Source organism: Stomoxys calcitrans, chromosome 4 (genome assembly GCF_963082655.1).
Source record: "Stomoxys calcitrans chromosome 4, idStoCalc2.1, whole genome shotgun sequence".
NCBI lineage: Eukaryota > Metazoa > Arthropoda > Insecta > Diptera > Muscidae > Stomoxys > Stomoxys calcitrans.
In genome coordinates this window covers 25,174,535-25,191,157 of record NC_081555.1, presented here as the reverse complement: position 1 = coordinate 25,191,157, position 16,623 = coordinate 25,174,535, and the positions used below count along the sequence as shown (strand labels likewise).

The window sequence follows — 16,623 nt, the reverse complement described above, 5'->3', positions numbered from 1 at the left end:
CAGAGGTTGCTGTCATCTGCGAACGAGTAGATCGGATTCGAAGTCAGACCCAGTAGATCGTCAATGAAAATAAGGAAAAAAAGAGAGGGAGAAAGGACAGATCCTTGTGGGACACCTGCGGTCAATGTATACTCATCTTATGAGAACCTATCTTTTGTACAACAACTCTTAAAGGGCGATCTCGGAGAAAACTTGATATAAATCGAGCGAAGTTTTGACGGTATGCCATCCGGGTCCGGGGATTTATCTACGTCGAGATCTGCAAGTACCCTTTTTGACTCCACGTGTTTGAGAATATATCTGAGGCATGGAACAAGATACGTCTTCAATAACGGATCGCTTTCCGGCAGGGAAAAATTTCTTGCAAAGATGTCATAGACCGATTCGGATCATACTTGGCACGAAAGAAGTCTTTGTATCAAATTTCAGCCAAAATAGATGGAAATTGAAAAGAGGGTGCGGATATTAATACGCCCCATGCCACTATGGACATACACCTAAGCCAGTGAGCTCTAAATACTAAAAAGTAACCTCGAACAAGTAAAAAGGCATTAAGTTTGGCCAGGCGGATCTTTGAATACCCACCAACTCTCTGTCCCAAATTTTGGTGAAATCGGACAATAAAAACACATTTTATGGTCCAAGACCTGATATCAAGAGACCGGTATATATGTTAGCTATATCTAGATCTAGATCGAACTCCGCGAAATTGAAGAAAAATGTCGAGTGGCACAACCCAACTCGAATTCAGCAAAATCGGATACAAAATGTGGCTTTTAGGAGCCTATGACCTTAAAACGAACAGACACACGGCCAGTCGGACGGGCATGGCTAGACCGTCTTAAATTTTTTGCTACTTATTTTTATATGGTTGGAAATGGATATTTTGATGTGTTGCAAATGGAATGACAAAATTAATGGGGAATATACCCCCATCATTCAGTGGTGGGTATAGAAAGAAAATCTAACTTAGGAATTCCGTACAACAAAATTCATAATTGTTTTTCACAACACGCCCCTGAGTTGGTTCATGTCTGGTATTGTATCATCACCTAAGTGCAGGTGTCTGTTAGCCGCGAAATGCCCGGCTTTCGCGGCTTACATGATATAGGAAATGCTCCAATGTCTCATCATCTTCCCCACATACCCTACTCATGCTATCACTTGCCGCACCTATTTTGCATAAGTAAACTCGTATTCCATGTGTTCCCTTATGATACCGAAAGCTATACTGACCTTCTTCTTACTTCCTTTTCGGTAATAACCTCGTCTTCTCACCATCCGTATCTCCAAAAAGGAGGCGTCGTCGTCCTACCGACCGTTTCACTGTACCACAGTGTTACATGTTCGTAGACCGACCCCTTAACTCGGACTGCGTCGATCCGAAAGGCTTCAGCATAACCAAGTTTATTGATAGCAGTCTTCTGGCCTTCACTGCCAAATCGTCTGCTCTTTCATTCCCTCCTACTCCGCTATGACTCGGCACGCAAACGATGCGAATTTTGCCATTCTCAGAGAAGGCGTCAATCTCCTTCTTACACTCCAAGACAGTTTGTGACCTTACCGTCCTGGCTGTTACTAGCATGATGGCAAATTTACTGTCCGTAAAGATGTTCACATTCGAAGTCCTAGAGTGTACACCATACCACCTCACGCATTCCGTGATGGTCATGCAGTCGAAAACCAATGTGAGTACCTGTGCGCTCAATGTTGGCCCACTATGTCATCTAGCGTTGATCCTTCTGTTTAGCATGAACTCTCAAAAGGCAGTACCAGAGTTCCGTCAATCTAAGATTGTGCTGTCTCAGGTATTCGATCCAAAACCTCTTCCCATCCATCCAGGCTTCCTATCGTGGCCTGGATTATCTATGAACCGGATATCTATTGTTGTATAATCTCCATTGTCTTAGTAGGCGCGGTTTTCATCGCCTCGCTTATGTTAAGATAAAGTTTTCTCCGAGAGTTTTTATGGCGCACTTTTTCTCCATTGCCGTCCACCAAACTACTTATCCATCTGTGTAGCATGAAATTTAAAAAGGCAGTACCAGAGTTCCGTCAATCTACGGTTGTGTGGCTGGCATCAGTGCTTCGCACTTGACCTTATGCACTGTCTCAGGTATTCCATCCAAAACCTCTTTTCATCCAGGTTTTCTATCGTGGTCTCGATTATTCTGCTATTGTAAGACCTGCAACTATCTTCTATCCACGCCCCATTACTTTAAGGCTCATAGCCGCGGTGAACGCCCCATACTTCATCTGTGTGTCTATGAACCGGATATCTAGTATAGTCTCCAGTGTCTTAGTAGGCACGGTTTTCATCGCCCCGCTTATGTCAAGATAAAGTTTTCGCTGAGAGTTCTTATGGTGCAATTTTTCTCCATTCCCGTCCACCAAACTACTTATCCATTTGTGTAGCATGAACTTTCAAAAGGCAGAACCAGAGTTCCGTCAATCTAAGATTGTGCGACTGGCACCAGTGCTTCGCACTTGACCTTATGCACTGTCTCAGATATTCGATCCACAACCTCTTTTCATCCCTCCAGGTTTTCTATCGTGGCCTCGATTATCCTGCTATGGTAAGACCTGCAACAAGCTTCTATCTATACCCCATTACCTTAAGACTCATAGCCGCGGTCAACGCCCCATACTTCATCCGAATAGTCTCCAGTGTCTTAGTAGGCGCGGTCCTCATCGCCCCGCTTATGTCAGGATAACATTTTCTCGGAACCTATTGTACAGTTCTTATGGTGCAATTTTTCTCCATTGCCGTCCACCAAACTACTGAGGCGTTAGTAAGTATTGGTCTTATCACGATCCTGTAGAGCCAGTGGAATATTCTCGGATAGAGGCCCAATTTCGAACCTATGGACCGTCTATACACCTCCTGAACATCTTTAAGCCTTTTTACTACGCTTCAGGCTGTGGCATTTCCAGTTCAATTTCCTATCCAAGATTATTGGTAAGTATTTGACTTTGTCGGACATCAAAATCGTTCTGTTGAGGAAACGTGGCACCTCAATTTGTCTCACCTTCATTTTCCTCGTAAACATTATGTCTCATCTGGGTTTACATTCAGACCTCTAAGTCAAGTCAAGTTGTCTGCCATTTTCAAAATTTTTCAGTCCTTTACATAGGTGATTCGGACTCTTACTTCTAAGTATTAAATATAGTATTCCAGGGGGCAGAAAGGGATCAACCGTATCCGTTCCCTGGTGAAATTAAATTTTTTTTGAGATTAAAGTTTAAATCAAGGAGTTACAAGCATTATAAGTTTTCTTTCTTATTCGACCACACTGATAGAAAAAAGACGCTACTTTGTCAATACCAGTTGGTATGATATTAATTACATTATTTTTAATACCATTTGGTATTAATTCAATTCTACACGAAGGAGACTTTTTATATATACTAATTTCGTCATTCTGTTTGTAAAACATCGAAATATGCGTCTGAGACCCCATAAAGTATATATTGTATATTCTTGATCGTCATGTCATTTTAAGTCGATCTAGCCATGTCCGTCTGTCTGTCGAAAGCACGCTAACTTTCGAAGGAGTAAAGTTAACCGCTTGAAATTTTGCACAAATACTTTTTATTAGTGTAGGTTGCTTGGAATTGTAAATGGGCAAAATCGGTCCATGTTTTGATATAGCTGCCATATAAACCGATCTTGTGTCTTGACTTCTTGAGCCTCTAAAGGGCGCAATTCTCGTCCGATTTGACTGAAATTTTGCACGTGGAGTTTTGCTTTCACATCCTACAATTGCGCTAAGTATGGTTCAAATCGGTCCATGTTTTGTAATAGCTGCCATATAAACCGATCTTGGGTCTTGACTTCTTGAGCCTCTAGAGGGGGCAATTCTCGTCCGATTTGACTGAAATTTTGCACGTGGTGTTTTAGTATCACTTCCAACAATTGCACTAAGTATGGTTCAAATCGGTTCATGTTTTTATATAGCTGCCATATAAACCGATCTTGGATCTTGAATTCTTGAGCCAATAGAGCGCGCAATTCTCACCCGATTTAATTAACTGTGCTAAGTATGGTGCAAATCGGTACACAACCTGATATAGCTGCCGTATAAACCGATTTGGGATCTTGACTTCTTGAGCCTCTAGAGGGCGCAATTCTCATTTGATTTGGGAGAAATTTTGTACAACGGCTTCTCTCAAGATCTTCAACATATGTGTCTAATATGGTCTGAATCGATCAATAGCTTGATACAGCTCCCATATAAACCTATCTCCCGATTTTGCTTCTTCAGCCCCTACAAGGGGCGATTCTTATCCGAATGAACTAAAATATTACACAATGACTTCTACAATGTTCAGCATTCATTTATGGTCCAAATCAGACTATAACTTGATATAGCTTCAATAGCATAACAGTTCTTATTCAATATTCTTTGTTTGCCGAAAAAGACATGCCGCACATAGAACTCGACAAATGCGTTCCATGGTGGAGGGAATATAAAATTCCGCCCAGGCGAACTTAGCATGCTCTTACTTGTTAGAATTTAATAAAGTCATCTAAGTCTAGTATTGAAATAATACCACATGGTATTAAAATCAATGTGAATAAAATAATACCAGTAGATATTTAGCCGTCTTTCTCCTATCCGTGTAATGATATTTATTTTAATTAATTGAGGAGTGGAATGTTCATGTGATAACGAGAATGGCATTAAAACAATCTCGGTTTGGTATTAAGGCCAATAACAGGTTTAACAGTATTAAAAGCAATACCTGCTTGGTATTAAAGCTTATACCAAACGGTATTAAGCAAACCAAGCGATATTGTTTGTTACCATATGGAATTGTTTGGCTAGCAATACCGTATGGCATCGAAAATAGCACGTTTGGTGTCAATTTTTCTATGTTTTGGGAAAAATTATTTTAAATAATAAAAATTGTAATTGTAGTATGATATGATTTTTGCATTTACTTTTGTTCTCCATACCTAGTAGCCAGGGTGCTACAGAGTCATTCTCCTTGGCCGACTTCAATATAGTCTCAGGCAAAGGCAACGAGTGACGTACCATGGCACCATACAAACCATATTCGGCCATAATAGTGCTGCGACCCCAACATTTTTCAGTTTTACGCCATTTGGCACGGCGATTTTGAAACCAGACCTAGAAAGACACAACAAAAAGGAAATCATATAGTTTGGTTTTCTTTTTTTTTTTTCAGCAATAACTAAGCCAAATGGAAAGTGATATATATTCAAAGTATATCCATATAAATTCCCTTACTCTTTGAAATCAAATCTCCTACTGGCAAAAATCACAAATTGCTTAAAAATAGCCATGAAAAACCATTGAATCGCATAAAGAGTGCAAGAAGACGTTTGCCAAAACTCTGAACACTTTTTACCACTTGACGTCAAATGCAAATTTATTATCCTTACAAATGGGTATTTTGGTTGGGGTGTTCTTTTTTCTTTGGCAAATACCCACTCTTAAGGGGTTTTTGTTAGCTAAAGTGTGGTATGAATAAAAGAAGGCAAAAGGATGACAAATGTCCTTTAACGAATTATGCAAATTTGCCAGACACCAAGCAATGCCTCAGTAAGGGACGTTTAAGAGCAGAAAGAGATAAATAGAATAAAATGAAAGAATGAAAAAAAAAATCACTCAGTTAACACCCGCTTAGAATATTTGGGGGATTTCTTTGCAGAGAGCAGGATAAGAGTCAGTGTAAAGGATTTTCATTCCTTTTGCTATCACAAAAGCTGGCTATTTTTCCTTATTTGGAGTTGGATGGATTTCCACGTTGAATAGCTTTTACTTGTGTGTGTGTTGTTATTATTTGTATTCGAAAAACGTTATCATTTCTCGTTCACATAATTAAGTCTTTAAGGCTTTTGTGGGTCTCTCGCTCTCTCAGGACTTTGATTCCTCTTGCAGGACATTAGAAAAGAACCATAACCTTTTTTTTGTTCTGCCCAAGATTTCTAAGCTGAGTATAGAGATTTTGAAGCGTTAAAATATGTTGAATATTTGCCATTATCTGTGAGATTAAGGGTGAGTAGCTGTTAGTGTCTGTTGGTATTATCCTTTTTTTTTTGAAGAAATTTTATAGTGATGGGGGATTTTTTTATATTTTGAAAATCATAATAAACTGCGCGAATAAACTTTTACAAATTGATTTCATGCGTGTGTTGCTCTTTGGCTTCTATTTGTTTTTTTTTGTTGACAGTTGTTTTTAATGTCCTTAAAAGACATCATGTCATAATTTCCAGCATATCCAATTGGTTTGAAGTTGTTTAATGTTCTGGAACATCATCCAATTATGGTCACTTGCCGGAATTTTCATGGGAGAGTAGAATATTAAACAGAATGACTTAAAGTGTTAAATATTGCTTTAGGAAACTGAAATCGGCTGCTCTAATATCACAGAATTAAGCCTAATTCATGTTTAGTTAATAGCCAAGTAGTAACTATCAATCGTAGAACAAGAATCTTGGAATGGCTTGAAGAATACCATCAATGAAAGAATGTTGACGGTCAGAAATCTGTCCAAGTGATTTGTTGCAGCACCCGATTTAGCCATCTCGACATCCACAGAGCCATAACCAGATGGAACATCAAGAAAACAAATCGATCATATGTAGATTTACATCAGTGGCAGGTAAATTCACACATACTACAATATAACACATATTTGTGTATACGAACAAGAACTGAAACCCAACCTGGAAACCTTTTTTGATCGCCAAACAATCTTCCACGAATCGTCTAGATGAGCGGACGAGCTGGTCAAAGAGTCGTAGACGATTCCCGCATTGTGAGAAGGTCTTCAAGACGAATCCTCTGGAAGAGTTTTCGGCAAATCTTCCATATGAGTCGCGAGGAGTTGCATAAACATCCGCATATTCAATAGATTGCCCAATAATATCGTGGAAGAGTGTTTCGAGACTCAAACGGAGGAACAGTTGCGTGAAAATCTTGCAGAAGATTGTTTTATTCATTACGGAGTCGAACGCTCTTCCAAAATCATGAAAAATGTTTGTAGGGCCATAGGCTTGGTATTATTTTGCATACAAGTACATGTACTTAAATCTGATTTACATTCATTGATATGCCAACATTGATTCGGTAGCTTGACACGTACGATCTGATACAACATGAAAACTAAATGTTGACAAACTGCAGACAACATAGCAATACTTCACTGGACTGACCAATCTATTTGAAGAGAACCCTCATTGCCCTTATTAGATGGAAATAATCCCTCTCCCTACGGAATGCGAGAATCTGCCGCAGTGCTGAATCTATTCACAAAAGGGTAAAAGTCAGACAAATCCTCATTAGGTCCCTCAGACAAGTTCTCAAATTTTGCACAAATACTTCCTATTAGTTTAGGTCGGCGGGGATTGTAAGTGGGTCCTATTGGTCTATGTTTTGATATTTCTGTCATATAAACAGATCATGCATTTTGATTTCTTTAGCCGCTAGAGGGCGCAGTGCTTATCATGAAGTGTTTTGCTTTGACTTTCAACAACTATCCCTAGTATGGTCTAAATCGGTTCATAGCCTGATATAGTTGCCATGAGCCTCTAGAGGGCGCTATTATTCCGAAATATTGCTATGAAGACCAAAGAATATACAATATATATTCTTGATCGTCTTGTCGATTTAGCCATATCCGTCCATCTGTCTGTCGAAAGTACGCTAACATTAGAAGGAATTGATCTAGGCGCTTCCTATTAGTGACGGTCGACTGGGTTTTTAAATATCGGTCCATGTTTTGATAGACAGTATAATTTTTTTAGCCTCTAGAGGGCGCAATTCTTTCCGATTTGGCTGAAATTTTGCATGAAGTGTTGCTTTGACTTTGACTAGAGGGCGCAATTCTTATCCGATTTGGGTGAAATTTTGCCCAAAGTTATATGTTATGACTTGCAAGTATGGTTTAAATCGGTTTATAAACTCACATAGCTTCCATATAAACTGATCTTGGCTCTTGACTTCTTAAGCCTATAGAGGGCGCAATTTTTATCCGATAAGGCTTACATTTTACACAAAATAACTTTCAATAACTATGCCAAGTATGGTCTAAATCAGTTTTTAACTGATAAAGTTCCCATATAAAACGATCTCGGATCTTGACTTCTTGAGTCTCTAGAGTGCGAAATTCTTATCCGATTTGGCTGAAATTTTGCATGAAGCGTGTTACTTTGACTTTCAACAACTATGCCATGCACAGTCTAAATCGGTTTATAACCTAATATAGCTGTCATATAAACCGATCTCCCGATTATATTTCTTGAGACTCTACACCGCGCAATTCTTATCCGACATGGCTGAAATGACCATAAACGGCATTGCAGGCGAAGATCCGTCGATCAAGAAATGCGTGAGGTGGTGTGGTGCTTACTCGAGGACGTCGAGTGTGAACATCTTTACGGACAATAAAATTGCCACAAGGGCACTAACAACAAGAACGGTAAGGACGCGAACAGTCTTGCGGTGTAAGGAGATTAACGCCTTCTCTGAGGATGGCAAAATCCGTTTGGGTGCCGGGCCATAACGGAATAAAGGGAAATGAAAGGGCAGACGATATGGCGGTGAAGGCCAGAGGACTACCGTCAATAAACATGGCTAACCCGAAGCCTTTCGGGTCGACGCAATCCGAGTTAAGGGCTTGGGCGACGAATGCGAATGCAACCCTGTGGAACAACGAAACAGTCAGTAGGACAGCGAAAATCCCATGGGGGGTTCCAGATCGTGAGAAGACGACGCTATTACAGAAAGGAAGTAAAAAGGAGGTCAGTATAGCTATTGGTATCATAACGGGACACATAGGACTACGAGCTGACTTTGTAAAATCTTCACGTCTAACAGATACCGGCACTTAGGTGGGGACAATATACCAGACATGAACCAACTTAGGGGAGTGGCATGGAAGACAATAAAGGATTTTGTAAATAGGACGGAATTCCTAACTTAGATTTTCTTTTTCAAGGTAACATTTTTATACCCACCACCATAGGATGGGGGTATACTAATCTAGACATTCCGTTTGTAACACCTTGAAATATTAATCTGGGACCGCATAAGGTGTTTAAATTCTTGATCGTCTCGAAATTCTGAGTCGATTTAGCCATGTCAGTCCGTCTGTCGAAATTACGATAGCGGTCGATCACGGAAAGCTAGCCGCTTAAAATTTTGCATTTGTAGGTCGTTGTGGATTGCAAATGGGTCATATCGGTTCAGATTTCGATATAGCTGCCATATAAAGCGATCTCCCGATTTGACTTGTTGAGCCTTTACAAGCCACAATTTTCATCCGATGTGGCTGAAATTTGTTGTGTTTTACTTTGACTTCCAGCTATAGAAACTGATCTCCCGATTTGTTTTCTTGAGACCCTGGAAGCCACAATTTTTTTCCGATTTGGCTGAAATTTTGCACACAATGTTCCGTTATGACTTGCAACAACTGTGCTTAGTACAGTGTAAATCGGTCTATAACCTGATATAGCTCACATATAACCCGATCATCGGATTTGACTTCTTAATCCCCTGGAAGCCTTAATTTTCATTCGATTTGGCTGAAATTTTGCACATAATGTTCTGTTATGACTTCCAACAACTGTGCCTAGTACAGTGTAAATCAATCTATAACCTGATGTAGCTCCCTTATAACCCGATGTCCCAATTTGACTTCTTGAGCTTCTGGAAATCTCAATTTTTATTCGATTTGGCCGTAATTTTGCACATAATGTTCTTTTATGACTCTCAACAACTGTGCTAAGTACGGTTCAGATCTGTCGATAGCGAGATATAGCTCCCATATTTTAGCAGAATCCATGGTGTTGGGTTCCCAAGATTCGGTCCGGCCGAACTAAGCACGCTTTTACTTGTATGGTATTTAGAGCGCATAACAAGCCGATAATTGGCTTAGGTGTATGCTCATAGTGGCATGGGGCGAATATCTGCGCCCTCTTTTCAGCCTAACCAAAAAGTTATTTGAAAATTTCAATTATTTTTTTTAATTGAATTTGGCAATTTTTTAATTGAAAATGTTTTCATTTTCGTGATTGAAGCAGTTTCAATCAAAAAATTATTTGGATTAATTGATTGAAACCGATTTTTATTTTGTTCTCTGTATAGAAGCTCAAGAAGTCAAGACCCAAGATCGGTTTGTAGGGCAGCTATATCAATACATGGACCTATTTGGCCCATTTACAATCCCAACGGACCGACCGAATTATTTGTGCAAAATTTCAAGTGCCTAACTTTACTCCTTCGAAAGTTAGCGTGCTTTCGACAAACAGATGGACGGACGGAAGGACAGACAGACAGACGACCGTACTTGGCTAGATCGATTTAAAATGTCATGACAATCAAGAATATATACACTTAATGGGGTCTTAGATGCATACTTCGAGGTGTTATAAACGGAATGAGGAAATTAGTATACCCCCATTCTATGGTAGAGGGTATAAAAACCAGGAAATACCTTGTTAAACAATTCGGACAACAAGTCACAAATTCTGATCTGTGAAGGCTCCAAAATTTTGTGGAAGAGGTTGAACCTGGGAAGGTCTGTCGCAATGCTTTCGACAGGTAAAACAGAAGGTTCTCTAATCATGTGTATCTTAGGAGGTTTTGATTGAAAATTAAGCTAAGGGACTAAAGGAAACATGGTACGTTATCTGGAACTGTAAGAGTGGTAAGAGAAACATAAAGGACATACACTAGGGTTTGGGTTAGGTTGGGTTAGTTTGAAAAGAGGATGCGTACATTGATTCGCTGTATGTCATTATGGACATCCATCTAAGCTAGGATCGGCTTGTTGTGCGCTCTAAATGCATAATCAGCAGTGTTACCATTTCTCATTTCTTTGAAGACCTACCTGAATAAGGAATTGAGGATATACTTTGGATCATAACAATGATGTGTTTGTTCAAAGGCAATATTCGAAATGTACATCCTGCAGGACCTACTCTACCAAAGTCAATTAAATTACATTTTTAAACTCCGTAGAAATATCTGAAATTATTATTACTCTTAGCCTGACAAGGTATATCGTTATTCATTTCTCTTCCTCCCCCTCTTCCGCTAAGGCAATGCAATTGTCAAAATTTTTAATTTATCGCTTATGTTACCAAATACAAAAGGCCACAACAAAGCCGATATGTACGACTTAAAAACAAAATTCGTAAGCAATCTGTTGTTAATTTAAGACTTAAAGAACAAATTACCAACAAATGCAAGAGAGCGTGGGTGTATGCGTGTGCTTCATAGCATACAAAAACACACAGCAGTGTAAGTAAAGCTGTAGCCAAGCTCTGTGAAGAACATAATTGTTTGATTTGGTTGGAAAATAATTGCAAATTGTGTAAAAACCCGCCATACTCTAATACAGGCATAATCAACCACCACCATGAAACATGCTTGCCTTCGAAAAACACACAGACAGACAGACAGAAAACACTTAAAACATTAACAAAGAGAATTTCATAGCCGAAACAATGCCAACCCACTAAGCGAGGTATTTGCTTGCCTCTTTCATAGTTCTTGTTATCCACCTACCGAAAAGTTTAACGCGGCGAAAAGCTCCCTGGGGCATTGGAATTACGTCAAGTGGCTCAGAGTTTTAAAATTTAGCCTCAGTCCTTTATTTGCCAGTTTCCAGAACATTGAGGTTGTCTCTGTTTGTAGAGAAAATTAATTTTACAGATTAGTTCGTTGCTGGCTTGTGGTATTAGTTGCAAATAACACCATCCTCCGCTTTTCCACTCGTCTTATCGTTTACTTAATTTGTTGAGATTTTTCTTGGTATTTTTGGAAAATGTCACTTTTCTTGGCATTTATCGTGTATCTTCTTCACTTAATGGAAGGTGGATGGATTTTGGTAGGCGTTTTTTTGTTTCCTTTTTTGGGATAAACCAGAATTGAAAGCAAAGTAAGCCAAAAGAAGACTGTGGTTACGCCTTTTTGGAAAGAAAAACCAAGGAAATTGTTGATAATTTAATTAATAAATTAAAACGAAAGTTTAGATATGTTTGACCATATAGCCGATTTTATACACAGCAAGGGTGCCTGGGGGACCTAAAAAAATATATAATATTATAAATAAGTAGCCGAACCGGGGCCGCTCCACTGCGCCTTCTTTAACTCCACATTCGCCCTGAATGTGGATATTAAAATCCTGCCACTGTAGCCTATGTCCGTTTATGACTTTGAACGCCTGCGTTCGAATCCTGGCGAGAACATCGGACAGGATTTAAAACGGTAGTCATCCCCTCTAAATGTTGGCCACATTTGTGCGGTACCATGCCACACATGGTCATGTACAAAATTCTCCCCAAAGAGGTGTCGCACTGCAGCACGCCGTTCGGACTCGGCTAAAAGAAAATGTCCTACTCGGTTCCTGGGCAAATTTTTACTTTACTTTCAAATGCCTTTCTTTTGAGCCATATATTGCCTTATTGATAAATATTTTCGGTTTAGGGGGTATTTCGGGGATGGGGTGGCCCCTCAGACACTTGGACCTTAAATATAATATTTATGCTCTACTTTGAAGTACATTTTATATGAGCCCCATAATGGCATGAGCGGTAAATAAGTTCTGTTTGAGGGTGGGGTGACCCCAGGGTCTTTGTCCCGAAAATGTGTATAAATTTCCCGAAAATTAATCTATTTCCACGCCAAATAGCTTTTATGTAAAAAGGAGGTATTTCGGCGTGGGACGGCTACCCAAACACATGGTTCTTCAATGGGATATCAAATTCGTTTTTTACTCTCAAGCACTTTTCGTTTGAGCTGTACACTATCGTGATTGGTCTACTTATTGATTTGGCGGGTTTTAGGCGCCCCCCGAAGCACCCGATCCCAACAATAGAAACCATGTTGTGTTTATGATAACTGTGAAAGTGCGAACAAATTTCAAACGAATCACATTACCAATCTCCAAGATCTGGTGTTTTTGAAAATTAGGGTAATGAGAAGTGCTTTTCAGGGAAGGGATTGCACATCGACATTTGGACTCATATATGGATAGCAAACTCGTGCTCCACTCCAAATTTTTTTCAATTTGAGCCCCATATTACCATGGTTGGTAAACATTTACCGTTTGTAGGGTGTTTTGGGACTGGGGCGGCCACCGGCACTTTGCCCTGAAAATAGATATCAAATTCGATCTTTACTCCCAAATGAAATTCAGTTTAGGGGGTGATTTAGGGCATATCACACACTTGGCTCCAATATTGGATATCAAATTCGATTTCTACTCTCAAATACCTTTCATTTAAGTCCCATATTGTCATAATGGGTCAATTTACCTATTTGAAGTATTTTTAGGAGGAAAAGTGCCACCTAAACTTGAACGCAAAATTTTATGGTCATATTCGTATTCTACGGAGGCCACCGTAGCGCAGAGGTTAGCATGTCCGCCTATAACGCTGAACGCCTGGGTTCGAATCCTGGCGAGACCATCAGAAAAAAATTTTCAGCGGTGGTTTTCCCCTCCCAATGCTGGCAACATTTGTGAGGTACTATGCCATGTAAAACTTCTCTCCAAAGAGGTACCGCACTGCGGCACGCCGTTCGGACTCGGCTATAAAAGGGAGGCCCCTTATCATTGAGCCTAACCTTGAATCGGACTGCACTCATTGATATGTGAGAAGTTTGCCCCTGTTCCTTAGTGGAATGTTCATGGTCAAAATTTGCATTTGTATTCGTATTCTACTCCCAAGTACCTTTCATTTAAGTCCCATATAGCTATGGTCCGGTAATATGCCCATTAGTGGGGTATTTGGGGGTGGGGCGACCTCTCATCACTTGGACCTAATTTTTTATGCCATATTTGTAATCTAATGCTAAATACTTTAATTTAAGCTTTGTATTGAAATGAACGTCTAACATATCTGTTTAGAGGAGATTTGGGGTTGGGGCGGCCCGCTGGGTACTTGGACCCAAATTTTAATACCATATTCGTTTTCAAGCCTTTCATTTGATACCCATATTGTGCCCATCGGTCCACTTTTGGTTTTGGATAGTGTTTTTGGGGTAAGGGGAAGGGTCCGCCCCCATTCGAAATCTAATAATTATATAGCCTATGTTTCCTTACAGACAAACATACACAATCTGTGAATATATAAGAAAATCGGTTCAGCCTTTTTTGATTCTACGGAACAAAGAAAAAAACAAACAGTCCCATATAGCCATGATGGGTCATATGCCCATTTGAGGCGTTTTTGGGAGTAGGGTAACCCCCTATACTTCGATCTGATTTTGTATGCCAGATTCGTAATCTACTCCCAAATACCTTTCATTTGAGCCCCATATTGACATGAATGTCCAATATGTCGGTTTGGGGGATTTTTAGGGTTGGGGCGGCCCAATGGGTACTTTGACTAAAATTTAATACCATATTCGTATACTACTCTCCAATACCTTCATTTGATGCTATTGTCCCGATCGGTGATATTGTTCCGATCGGTCCTCTTTTGATTATGGTTAGGGTTTTTGGCATAAGGTGGAAGGTCCGTCGCCCTTCCGATACCGAAAAATTATATAGCCTATATTTTCTTGCAGACCAATCTATACAATATGTGAACATTTCGAGAAAATCGGTTCTGCCGTTTTTGAGTCTATATGGAACAATGAAAAAAACTGAGTCCCATATAGCCGTGATTGGCTAATGTGCCTATTTTGAGCTTTTTTTGGAGGAGGGTGGGGGTTTGGGTTGGAGTGACCCCCTTGAATTTGTATTCCAGATTCGTTTTCTACTCCCGCATACTTTTCATTTGATACCCATATTGTTCTTATCGGCCCACTTTTGTTCTTGGGTGGTATTTTTAGGTAACGGGGTTGGAGTGACCCCACCGAATTTGTATTCCAGATACGTTTTCTACTCCCTCATACTTTTCATTTGATACTTATTTTTTTCTTATCGGCCTACTTTTGATTTTGGGTAACGGGGGTATCAATACGTTATAAAGCCTATTCCCCCTTCCTGACCATATTCGTAATCTACTCCCGAGTACCTTTTATTTAAGTCCGATATTATCATGATACGCAAATAAACCTATTTTAGGGGTTTTGGGGCTGGGGCGGCCCCCTAGTTACTTGGACCCAATTTTTGTTATGAAATTCGTACTCTACTCCTGAATACCTTGCATTTGAATCCCATATTGTCCAGATCGGTCCACTTTCATTTTTGGGTAGTACTTTTTTGGTAAGGGGGAGGGTCCACCCCCCTCCGGATATCAGAAAATTTTATAGCCCATATTTCCTTCCAGACCAACCTATTCAATCTGTGCAAATTTCAAGGTAATCGATTCAGCCGTTTTTAAGTCTATACGGAAAAATTTTTATACCTACCACCATAGGATGGGGGTATACTAATCTAGTCATTCCGTTTGTAACACCTCGAAATATTCGTCTAAGACCCCATAAACTATAGCTATGTCCGTCTGGCCGTTCGGCCGTCCGTCTGTCGAAATCACGATAGCGTTCGAACGCGTAAGGCTAGACGCTTGAAATTTTGCACAGATACTTAATATCGATGTAGGTCGTTGAAGATTGCAATTGGGTCATATCGGTTCAGATTCAGATATAGCTCCCATATAAACCAATCTTCCGATTTGACTTCATGAGCCCCTGGAAGCCGTCTCGACGTTCTGAGTCGACCTAGCTATGTCCGTCCGGCCATCCGTCTGTCGAAATCACGATAGCGGTCAAACGCGTAAGACTAGCCGCTTGAAATTTTGCACAGATACTTAATATTGATGTAGGTCATCGAAGATTGCAACTGGGTCACATCGGTTCAGATTTAGATATAGCTCCCATATAAACCGATCTTCCAATTTGACTTCTTGAGCCCCTGGAAGACGCAATTTTTGTCCGATTTGACAGAAATTTTGCACGTAGTGTTCCATCAACTGACTTCCATCAACTGCGCCAAGTACGGCCCAAATCGGTCTATAACCTGATATAGCTCCCATATAAACCGATGTCCTGATGTAACTTTTTGAGCCCCTGGGAGCCGCAATTTTTGTCTGATTTGGCTAAATTTTTGCAGATAGTGTTCTGTTATGACTTCCAATAACTGTGCCAAGTACGGTCTAAATCGGTCTATAACCTGATATAGCTCCCATGTAAACCGGTATCTCGATCATCCTTGTTCGGTTTCTAGAAGCTTTAATTTTTCTGATTTGACAGAAGTTTGATATGTAGAGTAAAATTACAACTAAACTACAACTAAATTTAGTTTGTGTGCATTTTTAGCAGAATCCATTGTGGCGGGTTCCCAAAATTCAGCCCGGCTGAACTTAGCTCACTTTTAATTGTTTTATATAAAGTTTTTAAAAAAAGATTTAAGTGCCCCGTTAGCTACCTAAGAGTGCTAGCGCGAAGGTCGTAGGTTCTATTCCCATTAAAGGTTTTTAGTCGGTGGCTATTGAGGTATCACAATGGACAAACCTAATCTAAAAAAGTCTAATTTCAGACTGCCACTTTAACCTAACCTATGTTAATATATTAAGACCCTGGACAAACTTTCGTTACGCCTTCGCAATGAATTTAAAAAATTAACTGTCTAACTCTTAACCTTTTGCTTTTGTTACATTTATTTCACTGGTTGTATTGCTCCTTGCACAAAATGGTT

The 16,623-nt window shown here is 39.8% G+C and overlaps 1 protein-coding gene across 4 annotated transcripts in view; it reads right to left on the bottom strand.

Annotated features, from left to right (window-relative positions):
* LOC106082913 (AF4/FMR2 family member lilli) overlaps positions 1-16,623 on the bottom strand; it is a 304,474-nt gene that overhangs the window by 54,760 nt on the left and 233,091 nt on the right. For 3 of the 4 annotated variants that reach the window (XM_059366841.1, XM_013245669.2, XM_059366840.1), the window contains exon 5: positions 4,946-5,135. In XM_059366841.1, coding sequence (XP_059222824.1) covers positions 4,946-5,135 — 190 coding nt within the window. The remainder of the gene's footprint in view (positions 1-4,945; positions 5,136-16,623) is intronic. The other variant, XM_013245671.2, reaches the window with a different exon arrangement.